Source organism: Mercenaria mercenaria, chromosome 2, assembly GCF_021730395.1.
Source record: "Mercenaria mercenaria strain notata chromosome 2, MADL_Memer_1, whole genome shotgun sequence".
Lineage (NCBI taxonomy): Eukaryota > Metazoa > Mollusca > Bivalvia > Venerida > Veneridae > Mercenaria > Mercenaria mercenaria.
Window position 1 is genome coordinate 56,984,170 of NC_069362.1, and position 19,143 is coordinate 57,003,312.

The 19,143-nt window shown below is 37.1% G+C and overlaps 1 protein-coding gene across 1 annotated transcript in view; it reads right to left on the reverse strand.

The window, feature by feature from the left end:
- The window catches only part of LOC123564003 (uncharacterized), a 79,527-nt gene that overhangs the window by 556 nt on the left and 59,828 nt on the right, over window positions 1-19,143 (reverse strand). Inside the window, exons 16-19 of the mRNA XM_045357245.2 lie at window positions 15,930-15,989; window positions 7,833-7,915; window positions 2,651-2,717; window positions 1,524-1,548 (exon numbers count right to left, since the gene is read on the reverse strand). Coding sequence (XP_045213180.1) covers window positions 1,524-1,548; window positions 2,651-2,717; window positions 7,833-7,915; window positions 15,930-15,989 — 235 coding nt within the window. The remainder of the gene's footprint in view (window positions 1-1,523; window positions 1,549-2,650; window positions 2,718-7,832; window positions 7,916-15,929; window positions 15,990-19,143) is intronic.

The window sequence follows — 19,143 nt, forward strand, 5'->3', positions numbered from 1 at the left end:
ATTTGTGGATCTCTTTCATCATGGGCAAATATCTCTATAACTGACCTATACATTCCAACATATTATGGACCATAATATTTATTTATGACTGCGTGAAGATTCATTATAATCTTCACTGTAGAAAACTTCTTTTTGCGAAAATTTTATCAAAATTGTGATTTTTTCAGAAACGCCCATTTAATTTGATAAAAACATGCAGCACAATTGTAAGGACTATACTTAAAATACATACATGAACCAACCAAACAAATCTAATTTAAGGAACACCACATTGCATGTGTGTTTCATATCTAAATACTTCACAATGGAAACAAAGACATGATTTTCAAAGAAAATAGCAAAATGAAGACTTATTTGACCCCTTTGACATCAAACTTGATGACTGCATAATGAACAATGAGTATCAAAGACAGTGATAATGTTATAATGAATACTTATGCCCTATCACCTTGAGGATCTCTCCCAACATAGGACAGATACTGCACACTGCTAGACAGACAGTGATAATGTTATAATGAATACTTAAGCCCTATCACCTTGAGGACCTCTCCCAACACAGGACAGATATTGCACACTGCTAGACAGACAGTGATAATGTTATAACTAGAGATGCTTTTTAGAAAAGCGCATGTCTCCCACAACTGCCCCATTGAAAAATGTCTAGTTTCTCTCGATGGCTTTGATGAGTGGACCCCATTGAAAAATGTCTAGTTTCTCTGAATGGCTTTGATGAGTGGACCCAATCAGTAATTCAAGGGCCATAATTCAAAAGTGCCTGGGACGGATTTGGCTAGTTATCGAACTTGGCTGAGGTCTTATGGTCAAACACAATTTGTTCAAGTTTGGTGAAGATCGGATGAGAAATGTTCGACTTAGAGTGCGGACAAGCTTTGTGACAGACAGACAGACAGACACAGACACCTTGAGGATCTCTCCCTAAATAGGCCAGACAGTGATATTGTTATAATGAATACCTGTGCCCTATCACCTTGAGGATCTCTCTCAACATAGGACACATACTGCACACCGCTAGACAGACAGTGATAATGTTATAATGAATACCTGTGCCCTATCACCTTGAGGATCTCTCCCAACATAGGACACATACTGCACACCGCTAGACAGACAGTGATAATGTTATAATGAATACCTGTGCCCTATAACCTTGAGGATCTCTCCCAACATAGGACACATACTGCACACCGCTAGACAGACAGTGATAATGTTATAATGAATACCTGTGCCCTATCACCTTGAGGATCTCTCCCAACATAGGGCTCATACTGCACACCGCTAGACAGACAGTGATAATGTTATAATGAATACCTATGCCCTATCACCTTGAGGATCTCTCCCAAAACAGGACTCTTACTGCACACTTCTAGCTGCAACCTTGTCATAAAAATATGAACTTGTAAACTTAGTTTGAATTAAAGTTATAAGTACAAAGTTATGGCCTGGCCAAATACCCTTATAACCCCTTCTAAACATAACAACTAAAACATAAGAAAGAATGTACATACCAATTGTGCACAGAATAACTTTTGCCTGAAAAAGAGGTTAATTTATAATGGCTGTAAAATAAATTCAACTAATTTAAAAGGTACTGTATTGTAAAACATATTTTCAGTTATTCTATCACACGTAGTATGATGAATAACAAATTTAAATATAAGTAAACCAGAGACTGATTTTCGTAAAATGACTTCCTATACCCCTTCATTTAAATGAAAAGGTGATTTAAAATGCAATATCCAGCGGTTTTAAAAACATGTGTTTGGAGTCAGACAAAAAGACAAAATAAACCATATAATTTGACCCTTTCAAATGACCAAAAAGGTACAAAAAATTGTATACAACTATATCTAAACAACAAAAATTAAACAAGTTTTGTTTGCAAAACATAATTATGCACCACATAAATGGACCCTCAAGAAGAAAGTAGGTATTAAGTATGCTGTCATCTTGACTTTGACCTTAGGAGGCCATAACCCATTCAACAAGGAAATGCTGACATAATTCATATGCAAAATTAACCTTGGCACTACACATTCCTACAAAGGGAGAGGCCACATTAACAACTACCCAATCTTGAAAGACATTTAATAATCGAAAAGTTTCAAATACTATTTCATCAAAACTGAGCACAGAACAGCAGAAAACTAAATATATGTATACAATGAAATGAAAATAGTCTTCTTTATCTCTTTATGATGATGCAATACACCAAAAAAGTTTCATATACTACTAATCAGTAGTAGATAGTTAGTATAGACATCCTTTTACACTCACAACAGGGCAAGACTTATCTCAACTGACCTTTAAAGGGCAATATCTTCACCAAAATGCATTTCAACTTCAAACTAGCCATGGTACTGAGAATTCCTACACAGTTTGGTTGAAATCCAACCAGTAGTTTCAGAGGAGTAGTCCAGACAATCTTTTGTGATAGATGGCCAGAAAGACAGACAGATGTGCAAATTTCAAGATAATACTTTAAAAGCATATCAAGAAAGAAATCAAAAGCATTGTATAATCAATGCAACCATTATTTTGTATCACACCTTTACATGCATATATAGACAAACAGTTTATGATTAACTTAACAGTTAATTTTCCAAGGAAAAGTATGATAAAAAATCTAACTTACTTCCTCTGGTGAAACAGCTTCAAATACATGGCAATAAAATTCTTTTGCTAAACTGCAATACGTCTCACTGAAATAAAAAGTGTAAATAGTTCTCATAGTAAGTTAAAATGAAACTAGAGCTGTCACAAGAGTGAGGAATTATACCCCCACAATATGACCTTGTAACAGAAGTATTAGCCAATGTCAAAGTCAAACCTTAAAATCAATAGGGGTCATCTGCTGGTCATAATCAACCTCCCTATTAAGTTTTGTGATTCTAGGCCCAAGCGTTCTAAAGTTATCGTCCGGGAACGGTTTAAAAGTTCCGAGTCACTGTGACCTTGACCTTTACCTACTGACCTCAAAATCAATAGGTGTCATCTGCTGGTCATGACCAACCTTCCTATGAACTTTCATGATCCTAGGCCCAAGCGTTCTCAAGTTACCATCCGGAAACCGGTAAACTGTTCCCAGTCATTGTGACCTTGACTCTTGACCTACTATTCTCAAAGTTGAACTTGACCTGTATTTTATGATGTTACACCTGTGTACCAAAATTTATGATCCTTGGCCTAAGAGTTCTCATGTTTTCATCTGGAAACCGTTTAACTGTTCCAGTGTAACAGTCTGTTCTTTCCCCAGTCAGTTCTTTCCCCAGTTTTTTCCCCGTGGAAGAAACTGACTGGTCAGTTCTTTCCCCCTCTAGTCAATTTTTCCCCCCCCCCAATCGCAACTGGTTACTCTTGATCATTCTTATGGGGGGAAAAAACTAACTAGTCAATTCTTTCCCCCCTCATCAATTTTCCTGGCTAGTCAATTATTTCCCATGTTAGTGAATTGGAACTGGTTATTCTTGGTTATTCTTAACTATCCTGTTTTTCATTTCCGATAGTCGGTTTTCATTTAAATTTCATATAAATAAGAAATATGTTGCATATTTTGTGTAAATTAAAGAAATGTTTTCAAATGAACTTATTTTAATTTCTGTTGTATTTTTTTATTTGCCTTTTTCCTGTTTCAATTTCTTCTAAGGTAAGGAAATTACACTTCAAATTCATTGTGACCAAAAATTATTTAAATCTGTCAAGCCTTTCATGAGTTAATGTCTGGAAATCATGAAAACCAACGGACCGACAGACCAACAAGCTCACTCCTATATACCCCCAAACTTCGTTTGTGGGGGTATAATAAAAATACTGGTACCAGATTTGTGGGAAGAGTTTCAAAATTTTGATCCCCAACATTACTCGTAATTCTAAAGAAAGAAACACAAGCCATCTTTCAGTCCCTATTACAGAAAAAACAAGAGCACCGCAATGTGGAGCAATATACTCCCTAAGGTATGACCTTTGACCCCTAAATATGGCCTTGACCTTGAAGCGAGCCACACAAAAACATGTGCTCTGCATGTCGTCTCGATGTGGTGAACATTTGTGCCAAGTTTCTTTAAAATCCTTCAAGCAGTTAAAGAGTTACAGAGTGGACACGAAACAAAGTCATATGACCTTTGACCCGTAAGTGTGACCTTGACCTTGAAACAAACCATCCCAAACATGCGCTCTGCATTTGTCTGGACGAGGTGAACGTTTACTTTAAGTTTCTTCGAAATCCTTCAAGGGTGGATTAGAAAATTAACTCCCCAGAATAAAACAAAGACTCCCCTCTGCAATACAAACAAAACAAACTCCCCACATGTCTGCAGAACAAAAAAGCGTGTCACCTGTTAAATTTGGCCTTAGAATCATAAAGATCGACATTCTAACCAAGTTTAACAAGCAAATTCGATGAATTGGTATCCCCCGCCGAAAGGGTTTGTGGTCAGGAATGGCAAAAAAATATATCCGGCAAAAAGTTAAGGATGTTACTAAGAAGCAAATAATTTCATTTGTCAAAATCAATTTAACAGAAAATGAATGCTATTTTTTGGTTGGGGGAGGAGGGGCAGTGGGGGTGACTGGATGAGGGTACAAAACATCGATTATTGTCATTGATCATCGATGTTGATTATAAATATTGAAATATGGATGGAAAATTAAAAATGAAAAAAAATAAAAATGTGTGTGTGTGTGGGGGGGGGGAGGGAGATGACTGGGTGGAGGAGTGAGGTGGGGGAGCAGTACAACTTTGTATGTTGATAAATATTCATGAAAGTCTGAAAAAAATAATTATAAAAAGGAAAGAATTTTTTTTGGGGGGGGGGGGGGGGGTTGGTCGGGGGAGGGGGTGTGACGAAAGCAAGGTGGTGACCAGGTGTGGGTACACAACTTCACATGTTTATAATAAATGTTCACGGAAAAGAATGAAAGAAGTTTTATGAAATTCTACCAATTGGTTGGTTTGTTATGTACAAATCTGTAGATTTTCAAATAATTAAAGGGCAATAACTCTTAGGAAAATTGACCAATTGAAAAAAAAAAATGACATACATCATCAAAGTATGTTGATTCATATTTATTTTAAGTTTCATGAAATTCTACCAGCTTGTTACTGAGAAATGGCTGCAGACGTGGATTTTTCAGTAAATAAAGGGCAATAACTCTAAGGGAAATTGACCAATCCAAAAAAAAACTTGATGGACATCACTGCAGTATGTTGGTTCATATTTATTTCAAGTTTCATGAAATTCCACCTGCTAGTTACTGAGAAATGGCTGCGGACGGACATTTTTGGGCATTTTTCATTAAATCAAGGGCAATAACTCTAAGGGAAATCGACCAATCCAAAAAAAAACTTAACGGGCATCATCGCAGTATGTTGGTTCATGTTTATTTCAAGTTTCATGAAATTCTACCTGCTAGTTACTGAGAAATGGCTGCGGACGGACACACGCACGCACACACGGATGCACGGACGTGACGGACGGACAACGCCATTTCAATACCCCCCTCCCATTTTCATCGGCGGGGGATAATGAAGGTAGGGTAATAAATGTGGCCTCTAGAGCATTAACAAGCTTTTGTACCCAGCTATGAATGCAAAATGCTCCAAAGCATCATTCTGTCATCTACCCAATTACCCAGCTATAAATACAAAATGCTTCAAAGCATCTGTCCTCTACCCGCTTACCAGGCTATGAATGCAAAATGTTCCAAAACATCTGACCTCTACCCAAATACCCAGCTATAAATGCATACTGTTTCAAAGCATCTGTCCAATTACCCAGCTATAAATGCAAAATGTTTCAAAGCATCTGTCCTCTACCCACTTACCCAGCTATGAATGCAAAATGTTCCAGAACATCTGACCTTTACCCAATTACCCAGCTATAAATGCAAACTGTTTCAAAGCATCTGACTTCTACCCGCTTACCAGGCTATGAATGCAAAATGTTTCAAAGCATCTTTCCTCTACCCACTTATCAGGCTATGAATGCAAAATGTTTCAAAGCAACTGTTCTCTTCCCAATTACCCAGCCATGAATGCAAACTGTTTCAAAGCATCTGACTTCTACCCGCTTACCAGGCTATGAATGCAAAATGTTTCAAAGCATCTGTCCTCTACCCACTTACCCAGCTATGAATGCAAAATGTTCCAGAACATCTGACCTTTACCCAATTACCCAGCTATAAATGCAAACTGTTTCAAAGCATCTGACTTCTACCCGCTTACCAGGCTATGAATGCAAAATGTTTCAAAGCATCTTTCCTCTACCCACTTACCAGGCTATGAATGCAAAATGTTTCAAAGCAACTGTTCTCTACCCAATTACCCAGCCATGAATGCAAAATGTTTCAAAGCATCTGTCCTCTACCCAATTACCCAGCTATAAATGCAAAATGTTTCAAAGCAACTGTCCTCTACCCACTTACCCAGCCATGAATGCAAAATGTTTCAAAGCATCTGTCATCTACCCAATTACCCAGCTATAAATGCAAAATGTTTCAAAGCAACTGTCATCTACCCAATTACCCAGCCATGAATGCAAAATGTTCCAGAACATCTGTCCTCTACCCAATTACCAAGCTATAAATGCAAACTGTTTCAAAGCAACTGTCCTCTACCCACTTACCAAGCTATGAATGCAAAATGTTCTAAAGCATCTGTCCTCTACCCAATTACCCAGCTATAAATGCAAAATGTTTCAAAGCAACTTATCTCAAACCCACTTACCAGGCTATGAATGTAAAATGTTTCGAAGCATCTGTCCTCTACCCAATTACCCAGCTATGAATGCAGAATGTTTCAAAGCATCTGTCCTCTACCTACTTACCAGGCTATGAATGCAAAATGTTTCAAAGCATCTGTCCTCTACCCAATTACCCAGCTATAAATGCAAAATATTTCAAAGCATCTGTCCTCTACACACTTACCAAGCTACGAATGCAAAATGTTCCAGAACATCTGTCCTCTACCCAATTACCAAGCTATAAATGCAAAATGTTTCAAAGCATCTGTCCTCTACCCAATTACCAGGCTATGAATGCAAAATATTTCAAAGCATCTGTCCTCTACCCACTTACCAAGCTATGAATGCAAAATGTTCCAGAACATCTGTCCTCTACCCGCTTACCAGGCTATGAATGCAAAATATTTCAAAGCATCTGTCCTCTACCTAATTACCCAGCTATGAATGCAAAATGTTTCAAAGCATCTGTCCTCTACCCAATTACCCAGCTATGAATGCAAAATGTTTCAAAGCATCTGTCCTCTACCCACTTACCCAGCTATGAATGCAAAATGTTTTAAAGCATATGTCCTCTACCCAATTACCCAGCTATAAATGCAAAATGTTTCAAAGCATCTGTCCTCTACCCACTTACCCAGCTATGAATGCAAACTGTTTTAAAGCATCTGACCTCTACCCACTTACCCAGCTATAAATGCAAAATGTTTCAAAGCATCTGTCCTCTATCCACTTACCCAGCTATGAATGCAAAATGTTTTAAAGCATCTGACCTCTATCCACTTACCCAGCTATGAATGCAAAATGTTTCAAAGCATCTGTCCTCTATCCACTTACCCAGCTATGAATGCAAAATGTTTTAAAGCATCTGACCTCTATCCACTTACCCAGCTATGAATGCAAAATGTTTCAAAGCATCTGTCCTCTATCCACTTACCCAGCTATGAATGCAAACTGTTTTAAAGCATCTGACCTCTATCCACTTACCCAGCTATGAATGCAAAATGTTCCAAAGCATCTGTCCTTCATGCACTTACGTAGCTACAAATGAAAAATGTTTCAAATCACTTGCACACTTACCCAGCTATAAATGCAAAATTTTTCAAAGCATCTGTCCTCCGGCCACATGCTGATATTTCAGTATATAAATGTTGAACCAGCACCTGAAATAAACAAGATATTTCATATAGACCTTGAGCTGACAATTGACCCTGCTCCCCCCCAGGGGGAATTTTCAACACTATGATTTTCTTAAACCTTATGGTAGTTGGCATTCACAGACAAAAGTTTGCAAGTTTCCGTTGGGGCTTTAACGAGTTACGGAGATTTAAAATACGTTACCATGCAAATTTTCATTTAATTCACTATTTATGTTAATTCAATATTAAAAACATGCCTGTTGTACAATTATTCGTAATAAACAAGACGCTTAGATATGTTTATGTATTTAAAATAGAAATTATCATATGTTCATATCATTTTAGGTGAATAGATGTTATGTATTATCCGTAACTTACGTTACTTCTTTTGAAATTACTAGAACATAGAAATATATCAACAATGATGATTTTTTAAGCTGTAAAATACTGATAATGGCCAATACACAGTTCAGTAATTAAATTTATATATAATAAAACTGTCCCTAGAGTTAACTTATTCAATATGTCACATATGATATGTTACCTTTCCAAATATGTGTTAAAGAAAAAATATTTAAAATTTTGGTGTTACCTATATGGTCAGGATTTTAAAAATAATATATATTGGACTATAAATAAACATCACCAGACATGAACAATATTATCAAATAAATGTATATAGATTTTATAATTCATTAGAAATATTATTTAAATGTATATTAAGAATATATAGCTCTTTGAATGTACCAGTATGACTGCATATCATAATTATCATTAGTATAATCAAATAACATAGACACCGCAATGCGAAGCAATATTAGTCCTAAGGTATGACCTCTGACGACTAAGTGTGACATTGAGCTTGAAGTGAAAAATGGTATTCACTATACACTCTTATTAGGGGTGGAAGAGGTTTCTAACGCTAAAAGGCAGATGGCCTTAGATTTCGGTTGTTGATGATAAATACAACTGTATACAATAGAGTTTGGTCTAGAGGAGATACTCCTCGTAAACGATTGATCCTCCTAGCCATGTGATGTCGATCCTCCTCGCTGATTTGCTGTTTCTCCTGTGACCTCTGACAGTGACCTTGGTTACCATTAACAGCATTCTCACTACACTCCCCCAGCCCTGTTCTATAAAGCGGGTCATAAGGGCTTGGGAGGCCACAAATGGATTCCTTGCAGAATCAGACATAACAGGGATACCCTGCTGGATATTAACATGGAGGTTTTGCTAATAACAATCATACATCTAATGCGAAGCAGACCACAAGTACTTCCTTCTTAAAACAGACGAGATTCCCCAATGGATGGTTAATTACTATACTGAAGCAGTTATTCCACACATATCTTATAATAACAAAACTTAAGGTCATGGGATACCCTGACCCAAGTTCATAAACTTCCGGCATGCCTGGAAAAAATACCAATTTATCAAGGCCCTGGGATACCCAGAGCAAGGACCATATTACTGACACTAATGTATACCAGGTGATACACATACTGCATTAGTTCATAAACTCTTGGGTTGCACGGAGAAATGTACCAAATTATTACCGTGCTGGAATACCCATACTAATGTGTACTATGGGATACTCATTCTGACCTATATTTCTAAAACACAGTCAAGATACCTAGTAAAACATACAAATATGAGAAACTTGGGTTTTCTTGAAAGTTTGGCGGACGGATGGACATAGCTTCTGCATCTTTCACAAGGATAAACCTGGGATACCCAGGAAGCTGGGAAGACTTCAAACAGATGGACACAGTTTCTGCGTCTATTGCTGTACTGGGCTTTGCCTCTGCTGACACATATCTAAACGAGGGTCTTAAGTAAATGATCCATGGCCCGAAGTCCCTTTCCTAGGCCTCCAGCCCAAGAATCTCTATTGCTTAAACCAGACAGGTCCCTCAAAAGGTCCCGAAATACCAATACCCATCTGGAAGGGACTCGTGTTTCAAACCAAGTACAAAGAATGTTGTGGTTACATAAAGGCTGCACAGCCATATCTACCATCAGTTTTAGAGACTGCAGTCTCACACTGGAGATAAGTTGATCTTGCCGCCACTTAACCAAATCCACACGTCCACTTACTGAGTAAGGGTAAGCAAGCCAAAACCAGACCAATAAGTGAGACTCTGGCACAACGTGCCCCTACTGGTCTATCCATCAGAACAGGAGACATGAACACATCCCATAGACCCAGCCCCTCCAAGTCGATGTTTCCATAATTGTGTAAAGCCATAGTTTCAGGAGCAAGGTCCATTCAGTAATTGTTGTCATAACCCAACCCTTTCTCCCGAAATGTGCACAGTAAGGGTAGTGTAAACTACCAACCTCGGAATGAAGGAATTAGTAAAATAGACATGGACACTGATCCCCAAACAACGACACTGCAGTTTGCGAAGCAGGACAAGTATTGCTCAACATATATTTGTTCCATAGTAACTGTTGCTGTCATGGAGATGGACTTGATGTACATGCACTTAGGTTAAATGCAGGAAGATAAAACCCTGTTAGAGAAGGTGGTACCGAATACAATAAGGTTTCTAGTGGTGGCAACCACCAGACCTGTATGCCCTCATGACCTAGACAAATGCCCTCATGACCTAGACAAAACAATGATAGATTGACTGTTGGTACCCAACATTATTAAAAGGCAACTGCCCAGTGTGATTGAAGGGCAGTACTCAAGCGGGCTTTTGATGTTGATGTTGAATAGGGTTGCTAGTATGAGGTACACAAACCTTTGGAAGAAAGTGGCCTCCGAACTTCACACAAGTGGCTTGACTTTTAGTAACAATATTCCCCAATAGTGTTATTTGTCTCTGACCTTAGGTTCTCTAGAAACCAGTTGAGGTTCAAATGACTGGAAATCAAATAGGTCCTCTGTCTGGAATAAACTTGTCAATTGGTAACGGAATCCACCCATAAAACTTTAAAGTCCCATATTTGCCATCAAAAGAGTTAGTTTTGTAAGAACTTGCCTTCAGACTGGGCAATCAAATGCACTTTACTTTACCTACTAGAGTTACATTAATTTCACTTGCAGAATATCATATTTTGAGGCAGTTCCTATAATTGTCTTATTGAACTACCATCAATATATACATATCGTATTAAAGAAAGTCACAGTATTCCCGTCATGACCATTACTGGATACCGGCTTCATAGAAGATACATGTACATGGTATATCTACTTAAGGATACAGTTGAGATTGACAACATGTTGGATGAAGTCTATGCTGATGAATGAATCTACTGTACATTCAAAACAATCACAGTTACAACATACAGCAGTTAACAAAATGTAAAATGTGTGTGCATAAACATGCACAAGATTTCTAAATATCGTGATATGCCTGTTTTAAATTTAGCATCTTTATAGAGCACTGTGTTGGGCAATGTCTGTATATATTATGTCACTTCAATGTGCTTAAATAGCTGAATATATATATATCAATTGTTTAAAAAATGTTTGGCTGCATAGTGTTCTCGTGAAGGTGTAATCATGGACCATGTAAATAAGGTTCTAGAATGTGTTTAGAATTAAAAGCAAAATATTTAAAACCAAAAAAAATTATTGTAAGTTTGCTATTTTTCCAAGATAAAGTGTATGTTCACAATACAGAATACATGAAAATGTATAGCTTATAGGTTAGGTAACGTACAACGTAAATTGTAACGTAGACTGTTTTTTAAATACATGGGTTTAAAGTTAAAATGCAAAGCTATGTTAAAACATATTTTGATTGAATTGTAGATATGCTTTTTCTAAGTGCTACAGTATATTTAAGGTAACAGAACACAAGAGATATAGTTAGTTTGTTCGGTAACGTAAACTGTAACTTAATTTGATATATTTATACGTGTTTTAAGTTAAACCTTCAGTTTGAAATGCAAAACTATACTGTTGAGAACAGAATTATATTGTTGTTTTTTTTTCAACTGATAAAGTGTGTTTAAAAGAAAATGAAGACATACAATATAATTTGTATGTTTGGTAACGTAAAATGTAATGTAGAATTCAATGTAAGACATCTTACAAGTTAGAGGTTTGTTGATAAATAAGTATATAGTTGTATTACATGTAACTAAAGAATGTCAATATAAAACTGATAGAACATTTTTATGAAAAACATGTTTGAAGTAGGTATGACTGAAAATTAGCATATTTTGGAAGAATGACGTTACATTTTAAGAATCGCTAAAAGTATGCTTTCCCTTAACTTATACTAGCAATCTATATATCATTGTTTTTGCTAAACTTTGAACTTTTTAATAGTAACTTCAATTTCTAATTACCTGGTCATCTAAATTTGCAATAAAAACTTCATGCCAAAAATGTTGCCTTTTTTAGGGTAACGTATCTTTTTCCGATATTTTTCTTCTTTAACATCACATTTTAGATATTGAAATTTTATCAGATTGCAGCATCTAGTATACACCTTGTAATAAAATATGCAAACTTGAAATGATTTACTAACATAATGGTACCATTCGTCTGTAAAAATTGATGAAAAAATTATTGGTTTTGAGGGTAACATATTTTAAGGTGGTGTTACGGAGAAAAGCCCCACTCGCCAGTTGCAAACTTTATGCCAAAATGTTCACCACACATTGGAGTTTCAAAAAAATATGGTCCACAAAATTCTCCCTGGGGGGGTGGGGGGAGCAAAACCCCTTCTGGCTCATAGTCTAATAAAGACGGCAGTGACCTGATGTTTCACAATAAAGAGCAAGATTTTTACGAGGGTAGCGGTGACCTAAGGTTTCACAATATGAGCACAAGGGTGGCCACATGTCATTCTCTTCGGCTAGTAAACAGAACTATAAAATGCCATACAGGGACATTTACAAACAAGAGGCCCAAATGGGCCTTTGCCGTTCATCTAAAGAGAATCTTGATCATCTGACCTTGCTTCTGACCAAGTTTGGTGAACATTCTTCATGAAATTCATTGAAATAAAAGATAAAAGTTATAGAAAGGTTTTCTCTATATTTTGCTGTGATGGCCCTTAAATGTGTTACAATTTGATCAAAATGCATGATAAGAAAGTGTGTTTTTTTTTCTATCTTTAACCCAGGTGTCCCTTGAAAGGGACCAAGCAGAACCATTTGAACAGATTCAGGAAAGGACCTTACTATGATGCTACAGACAAAGTTGATGAAGATCCATCAAGCGGTTCATTAGAGGTTTTTCTATTTTTAGCTCTAGTGGCCCCTAAAAGTGACCAAGAGGTGCCATTTGGGGACCTTACAATGACAATTAGATCAAAATGCATGATAAAAAGTGTTGTTTTTTTCTATCTTTAACTCAGGTGTCCCTTAAAAGGGACCAAGCAGAACCATTTGAACAGACTTGGGAGAGGACCTTACTATGACGCTACAGACAAAGTTGATGAAGGTTTTCTCTATATTTTGCTGTGATGGCCCTTAAATGTGTTACAATTAGATCAAAATGCATGATAAGAAAGTGTTGTTTTTTTTTCTATCTTTAACCCAGGTGTCCCTTGAAAGGGACCAAGCAGAACCATTTGAACAGATTTGGGAGAGGACCTTACTATAATGCTACAGACAAAGTTGATAAAGATCCATCAAGCGATTCATGAGAGGTTTTTCTATTTTTAGCTCTAGTGGCCCCTAAAAGTGACCAAGAGGTGCCATTAGGGGACCTTACAAATGAAGTTTCATAAAGATCCAACAAGCTGTTTATAAGAAGTTGTTTACATTTTTTTCCCCATTTTTAACTCTAGTGGCCCCTAAAAGGGCCACACACCCTCTCTTGAACAAACTGGAGAGAGGACCTTACAGAGATGCTACAAATAAATCTGATGAAGATCCATTCAGCAATTCGTGAAAAGAAGATATTTAAAGTTATTTCCATTTTTAGCTACAGCAGCCTCTAAAAGTGACCCAGCAGAGACCTTATGATGAGGCTACACCCTAAGTTTGATGCAGATTCATCTAACTGCTCATGAGAAGAAATTGTTTTAAGGTATTTCTTTTCTTAGCTCTAACTGTCTGTTAAAGGGGTCAAGTGCTCCCATTTGAACAATTTTGGTAGAGGACCTTATAATGATGCAATTCATGAAAAGAATATTTTAAAGGTAGTTCTATATTTAGCTCTAGCAGCCCATAAAAGAGGCCCAGTGTCCCCAATTGAACAAAGTTGGTTGAGGACATTATAATGTTACTACAAATCAAGTTTGATGAAGATCGATCAAGCAATTCATGAAAAGAAGTAATTTAAAAGCATTTCTATTTTTAGCTCTAGGCTTCGAGTGTCTCCACTTGAACAAATTTGTAAGAGGACCTTATCATGATGCTACAGACCAATTTTGATGAAGATCTAACAATCAATTTTTAGTTCTTGTGACCTCTAAAAAAGGGCCAATTGCCCCTAATGATGCTACAAAGTTTGATGAAGACACATCCAGCGGTTATTGAGAAGTTGTATTAAGGTATTTCTATTTTTAGCTCTAGCAGCACTTGAAAGGGGCCAACTGCCCCAATTTATACCTTATAATGCTGCTACAGACCAAGTCTGATGAAGATCCATCCAGAGGTTTATGAGAATGAGTTGTTTAAAAGTATTTCTCTTCTAAGCTCTAGCAGCCCCTTAAAGTGGCCAAGTGCCCCCCTTTGAATAAAATTTGGAGAGGTCCTAAAAGGGGTCCAGAGTGCTCCCATTTCTATATAATTTGGAGAAGACCTCATAATGATGTTACAAGTTTGATGAAGATACATCAAGCAGTACATGAGAAAAAGTTGTTTAAAGATATTTATATTTTCGTATTTCTTTAGTGGCCCCCATCTGCAAAAATTTAGGAGAGGACCTTCCAATGACTTATCAAGCAGTTCATGAGAAGTAGTTCAAAGGTCTATTGTCAGCTCTTAGGATCCCTTAAAGGGGCCAAATGTCCACATTTGAACGAAACTGCAAGAGGATCTTATAATGATGCTACAGACCAAGTTTGATGAAGACCCACCCAGCAATTCATGAGAAGCAGTCGTTACAAGTTGTTTTTTTCTATTTTTAGCTCTATCGGCCCCTAAAATTATTTTGAGAGAGGACCTTGACAGGATGCTACAGACCAAGTCTGGTGTAATTCTAACCAGTAGTTTCAGAGGAGAAGATGTTTATGGATGATGGACACTGGATACTGGACAATCCTTCTATTCTGATAGCTTACCATGACCCTTCGGTTCAATTCTTTAGTGTGCTGAAAAAGGTGCAAAAAGGGAGATGACTCTTTCATTATTTAGGACAGAGTTATGGTTATTGTGCCTTTCTGTTCCTCTTCTCTATGTTATCTTATATCAGCAGACTGTCTAAAATTAAGGTTTTAATCTTTCTCAATGGGCAAGTAAATCAAAGTCAACTACTCCAGCCGCTTGGCTATATGAAGTCTTGACATTTTTCAAGATCATATGCATTATATGTCTCTTACAAGACAAGTTGATCTATATGAAGTGTTCACTTCTGTAAAATTACGATAACATGTAACCACTATTTCTACACAATGCAATCACGAACTGGAAATAGTCTAAATTAAGGTGTCTTAAAAGTTAAGTCAATAGCTTCAAAATGTAATGTTCTGTTTATTTTTCAGAAGAAACAGCCCCAGCTTTAGCCCGGGCCATTTTTTTACAGGCAAGGGTCATTTTAAGTTTGTGTTGAAAACTCATTATTGAATATTATTCACAGTGAAAAAATTTCAACAGATTTTTTGTAGATGAAAGCAGATGAATTTTATTCTGAAGATGACATTTTTGATGACATTGTTCCAACAAACTATTAATCAAACTGGCATGGCCTTACAACAATAAAGCAACATACTTTCCTAAATATGATTCTAGTGAAAATTTCAATACATGTATAAAAGTAACTTCCATGTAAACTTTTAAAAGCATTTTTCAAGTAAGCTGTGTAGATCAGTTTACTTTTGAATACTTTTAAGAATGCAGGTGTTAACAGAACTTATTTTCAGAATCCACCTCATGACAATATTTAACATAAACAAATTACCTTATTAGATGTCACCTCTGTAATATATAGTTCTTTCTCTCCAAGCTCAAGGATGACATTCTACAAAATATGTATATATTCAAGGTAATGCTACTTTAGAATTTTTTCTAAATAAATCCGTTGTATCCTCATGATCTAGTTAGCTTTCAGAGCTGAATATATAGCTTCTCTGGTCTCAAACTGTAAACTACTATGAAATCATTAATATTCGTGGGGGACTAATTTTCGTGGATTTCGTGGTTGAGTCAATCCACAAAATTTAATCCCAACGAAGAAGTAATATTCCCATTCATTTTATGTTCAAAAGTTAAAATCCACAAATTCATATCCCCATGAAATTGCAGTTTTGACCAAAACCACGAAATTTCATGCCCACGCAATTAAATGATTTTTACAGTATTTGAAGATGAACAATGACAGACACAGGGGGGTTACAACAGCTCATCAGGAGCCCTTTCTGCTCAGTTGGACTAACAAAAAAATGCAGATTAAAAAGTCTATAAAGAAATAAAGTTTATGCTGAATGCTTTAAGCACAGTTCTGTTCAGCTGTCTGAATAAGTAGAACACATAGGTACAAATCCCAGGCAACTGGCAAGGCAATCACTATGATGACTGACTAGCCACAAAAAGTCTTTGGTCATTTGTTCTCAGTCTCTGACTTATCTGATGGAGCTGTCTGTTACTTGCAATGAACAATTTGGAACTTGTAAGGAACACTGACTTAGTTAATTGACCAACACGTATCAGCTGAAAAACTACACATTTTCAACTTCACATGTGTACTATTTTGAACTAAATATTGGCTAAAGCTCCCTAGATCAAACTGTTCTCATTTTTCATTGACAGTTACTGAACTATCAATAAGGTCTTTTCTCATTTTCACAATTTTTACAGGCATTCTGCGGCAAGATCCTTCACAAAAGATATTAAATTATGCTCCAGTTAGAAAATATGATGAATATTATTAATTGATCTTCCAGCTACCTACATATGCCAAGTTTGAAGTCAATACTTCGAACTGTTATAATGTTATGATCACGATATGAAATGTAACAGACAGATATGACTTTTCAGCTCCATGTGTGACCTTAAACTTCGATCTACATACCTGTATTTGCGGTCTGCATGTCATCTCCCTGCCCTCTACTGCTGAGTTTGAAGTCAATACTATGAATGATTTTTAAGTTATGCTCCAGACACAGTTGGTGGACAGACAAACAAAGGCACAATCACATTATGCATCCCAATTTTCAAAACAGGCATATTAAAAAAACATGAATGTTACTGCTGATTTGTGAGGCATGATTACTGAGATTTGAAATCCAGTGTGTATGTACATAGAAGAAGCATTAAATGGTTTGTTGTGAATATGTAACTGGTCCTTGTACTGTAGTACTGCTAGGCACTTTGCTGTAACTGGTCCCTGTATTGTACTGCTAGGCACTTTGCTGTAACTGATCCATGTATTGTACTGCTAGGCACTTTGCTGTAACTGGTCCCTGTATTGTACTGCTAGGCACTTTGCTGTAACTGGTCCATGCATTGTACTGCTAGGCACTTTGCTGTAACTGGTCCCTGTATTGTACTGCTAGGCACTTTGCTGTAACTGGTCCATGTATTGTACTGCTAGGCACTTTGCTGTAACTGGTCCCTGTATTGTACTGCTAGGCACTTTGCTGTAACTGGTCCATGTATTGTACTGCTAGGCACTTTGCTGTAACTGGTCCATGTATTGTACTGCTAGGCACTTTGCTGTACCTGGACCATGTACTGTGGTACTGCTAGGCACTTTGCTGTAACTGATCCATGTATTGTACTGCTAGGCACTTTGCTGTAACTGGTCCATGTATTGTGCTGCTAGGCACTTTGTTGTAACTGGTCCATGTACTGTGGTACTGCTAGGCACTTTGCTGTAACTGGTCCATGTCTTGTGGTACTGCTAGGCACTTTGCTGTAACTGATCCATGTATTGTACTGCATATATTGTACTGCTAGGCACTTTGCTGTAACTGGTCCATGTACTGTGGTACTGCTAGGCACTTTGATGTAACTGGTCCATGTATTGTACTGCTAGGCACTTTGCTGTAACTGGTCCATGTATTGTACTGCATATATTGTACTGCTAGGCACTTTGCTGTAACTGGTCCATGTACTGTACTGCTAGGCACTTTGATGTAACTGGTCCATGTATTGTACTGCTAGGCACTTTGCTGTAACTGGTCCATGTATTGTACTGCATATATTGTACTGCTAGGCACTTTGATGTAACTGGTCCATGTATTGTACTGCTAGGCACTTTGCTGTAACTAGTCCATGTACTGTGGTACTGCTAGGCACTTTGCTGTAACTGGTCCATGTCTTGTGGTACTGCTAGGCACTTTGCTGTAACTGGTCCATGTATTGCACAGCTAGGCTCTTTGCTGTAACTGGTCCATGTATTGTGGTGGTGATTCGTTTATTTTTTCTCCATTAAAAATTTATATTGTGAACTTGTATCTTAGCAGATCTTATGTATGGAAAGCTTACTGCTATAAATCTAATTATATGCCTTAATACACACTATCTCCATAAATCCATTGTATCTTTGTGTTGCAGTTAACTTTCACAGAGCAAATATATAGCTTCTCTGGTCCCAATCAGTTTAAACGAAGAGCTGTGACAAATGCCCCCAAAGTGTGCCCAAGAATGCTACAGCTGTCTGCACAAAATATGCAAGAATAGTTTAGGTATGAATCATTTTGTGACCTTGACATGAGAGAGACTGGTCATAAGTGCGACACACCTCAGTATAGTTAAAATTTGTGTCAAATTATTTTCTAATCCCTTGATAAATGGTAGAGTTATGGACCAGACAAGAAAAAGACCATGTTAATCTTTGACTTCTAAGTGTGACCTTGAACTTGGAGCTAGGGATTTGGGTCTTGCGCAAGACACACCATCTCAATAGCAGAGTTATGGACTGGACAAAAAACAGACCATGTTAACCTTTAACCTCTAAGTGTGACCTTGACTTTACAGCTTGCGCACGAACATTTATGCCAAGTAATTTCAAAATCCCTTGATAATTGGCAGAGTTATGAACCAGACACATGTTAACATTTGACTTCTAAGTGTGACCTTGACCTTGGAGCTAGGGGTCTGGGTCTTGCACAAGACATGTTGTCTCATTATGGTGAACATTTATGCCAAGTTATTTCAAAATCCCTTTACGG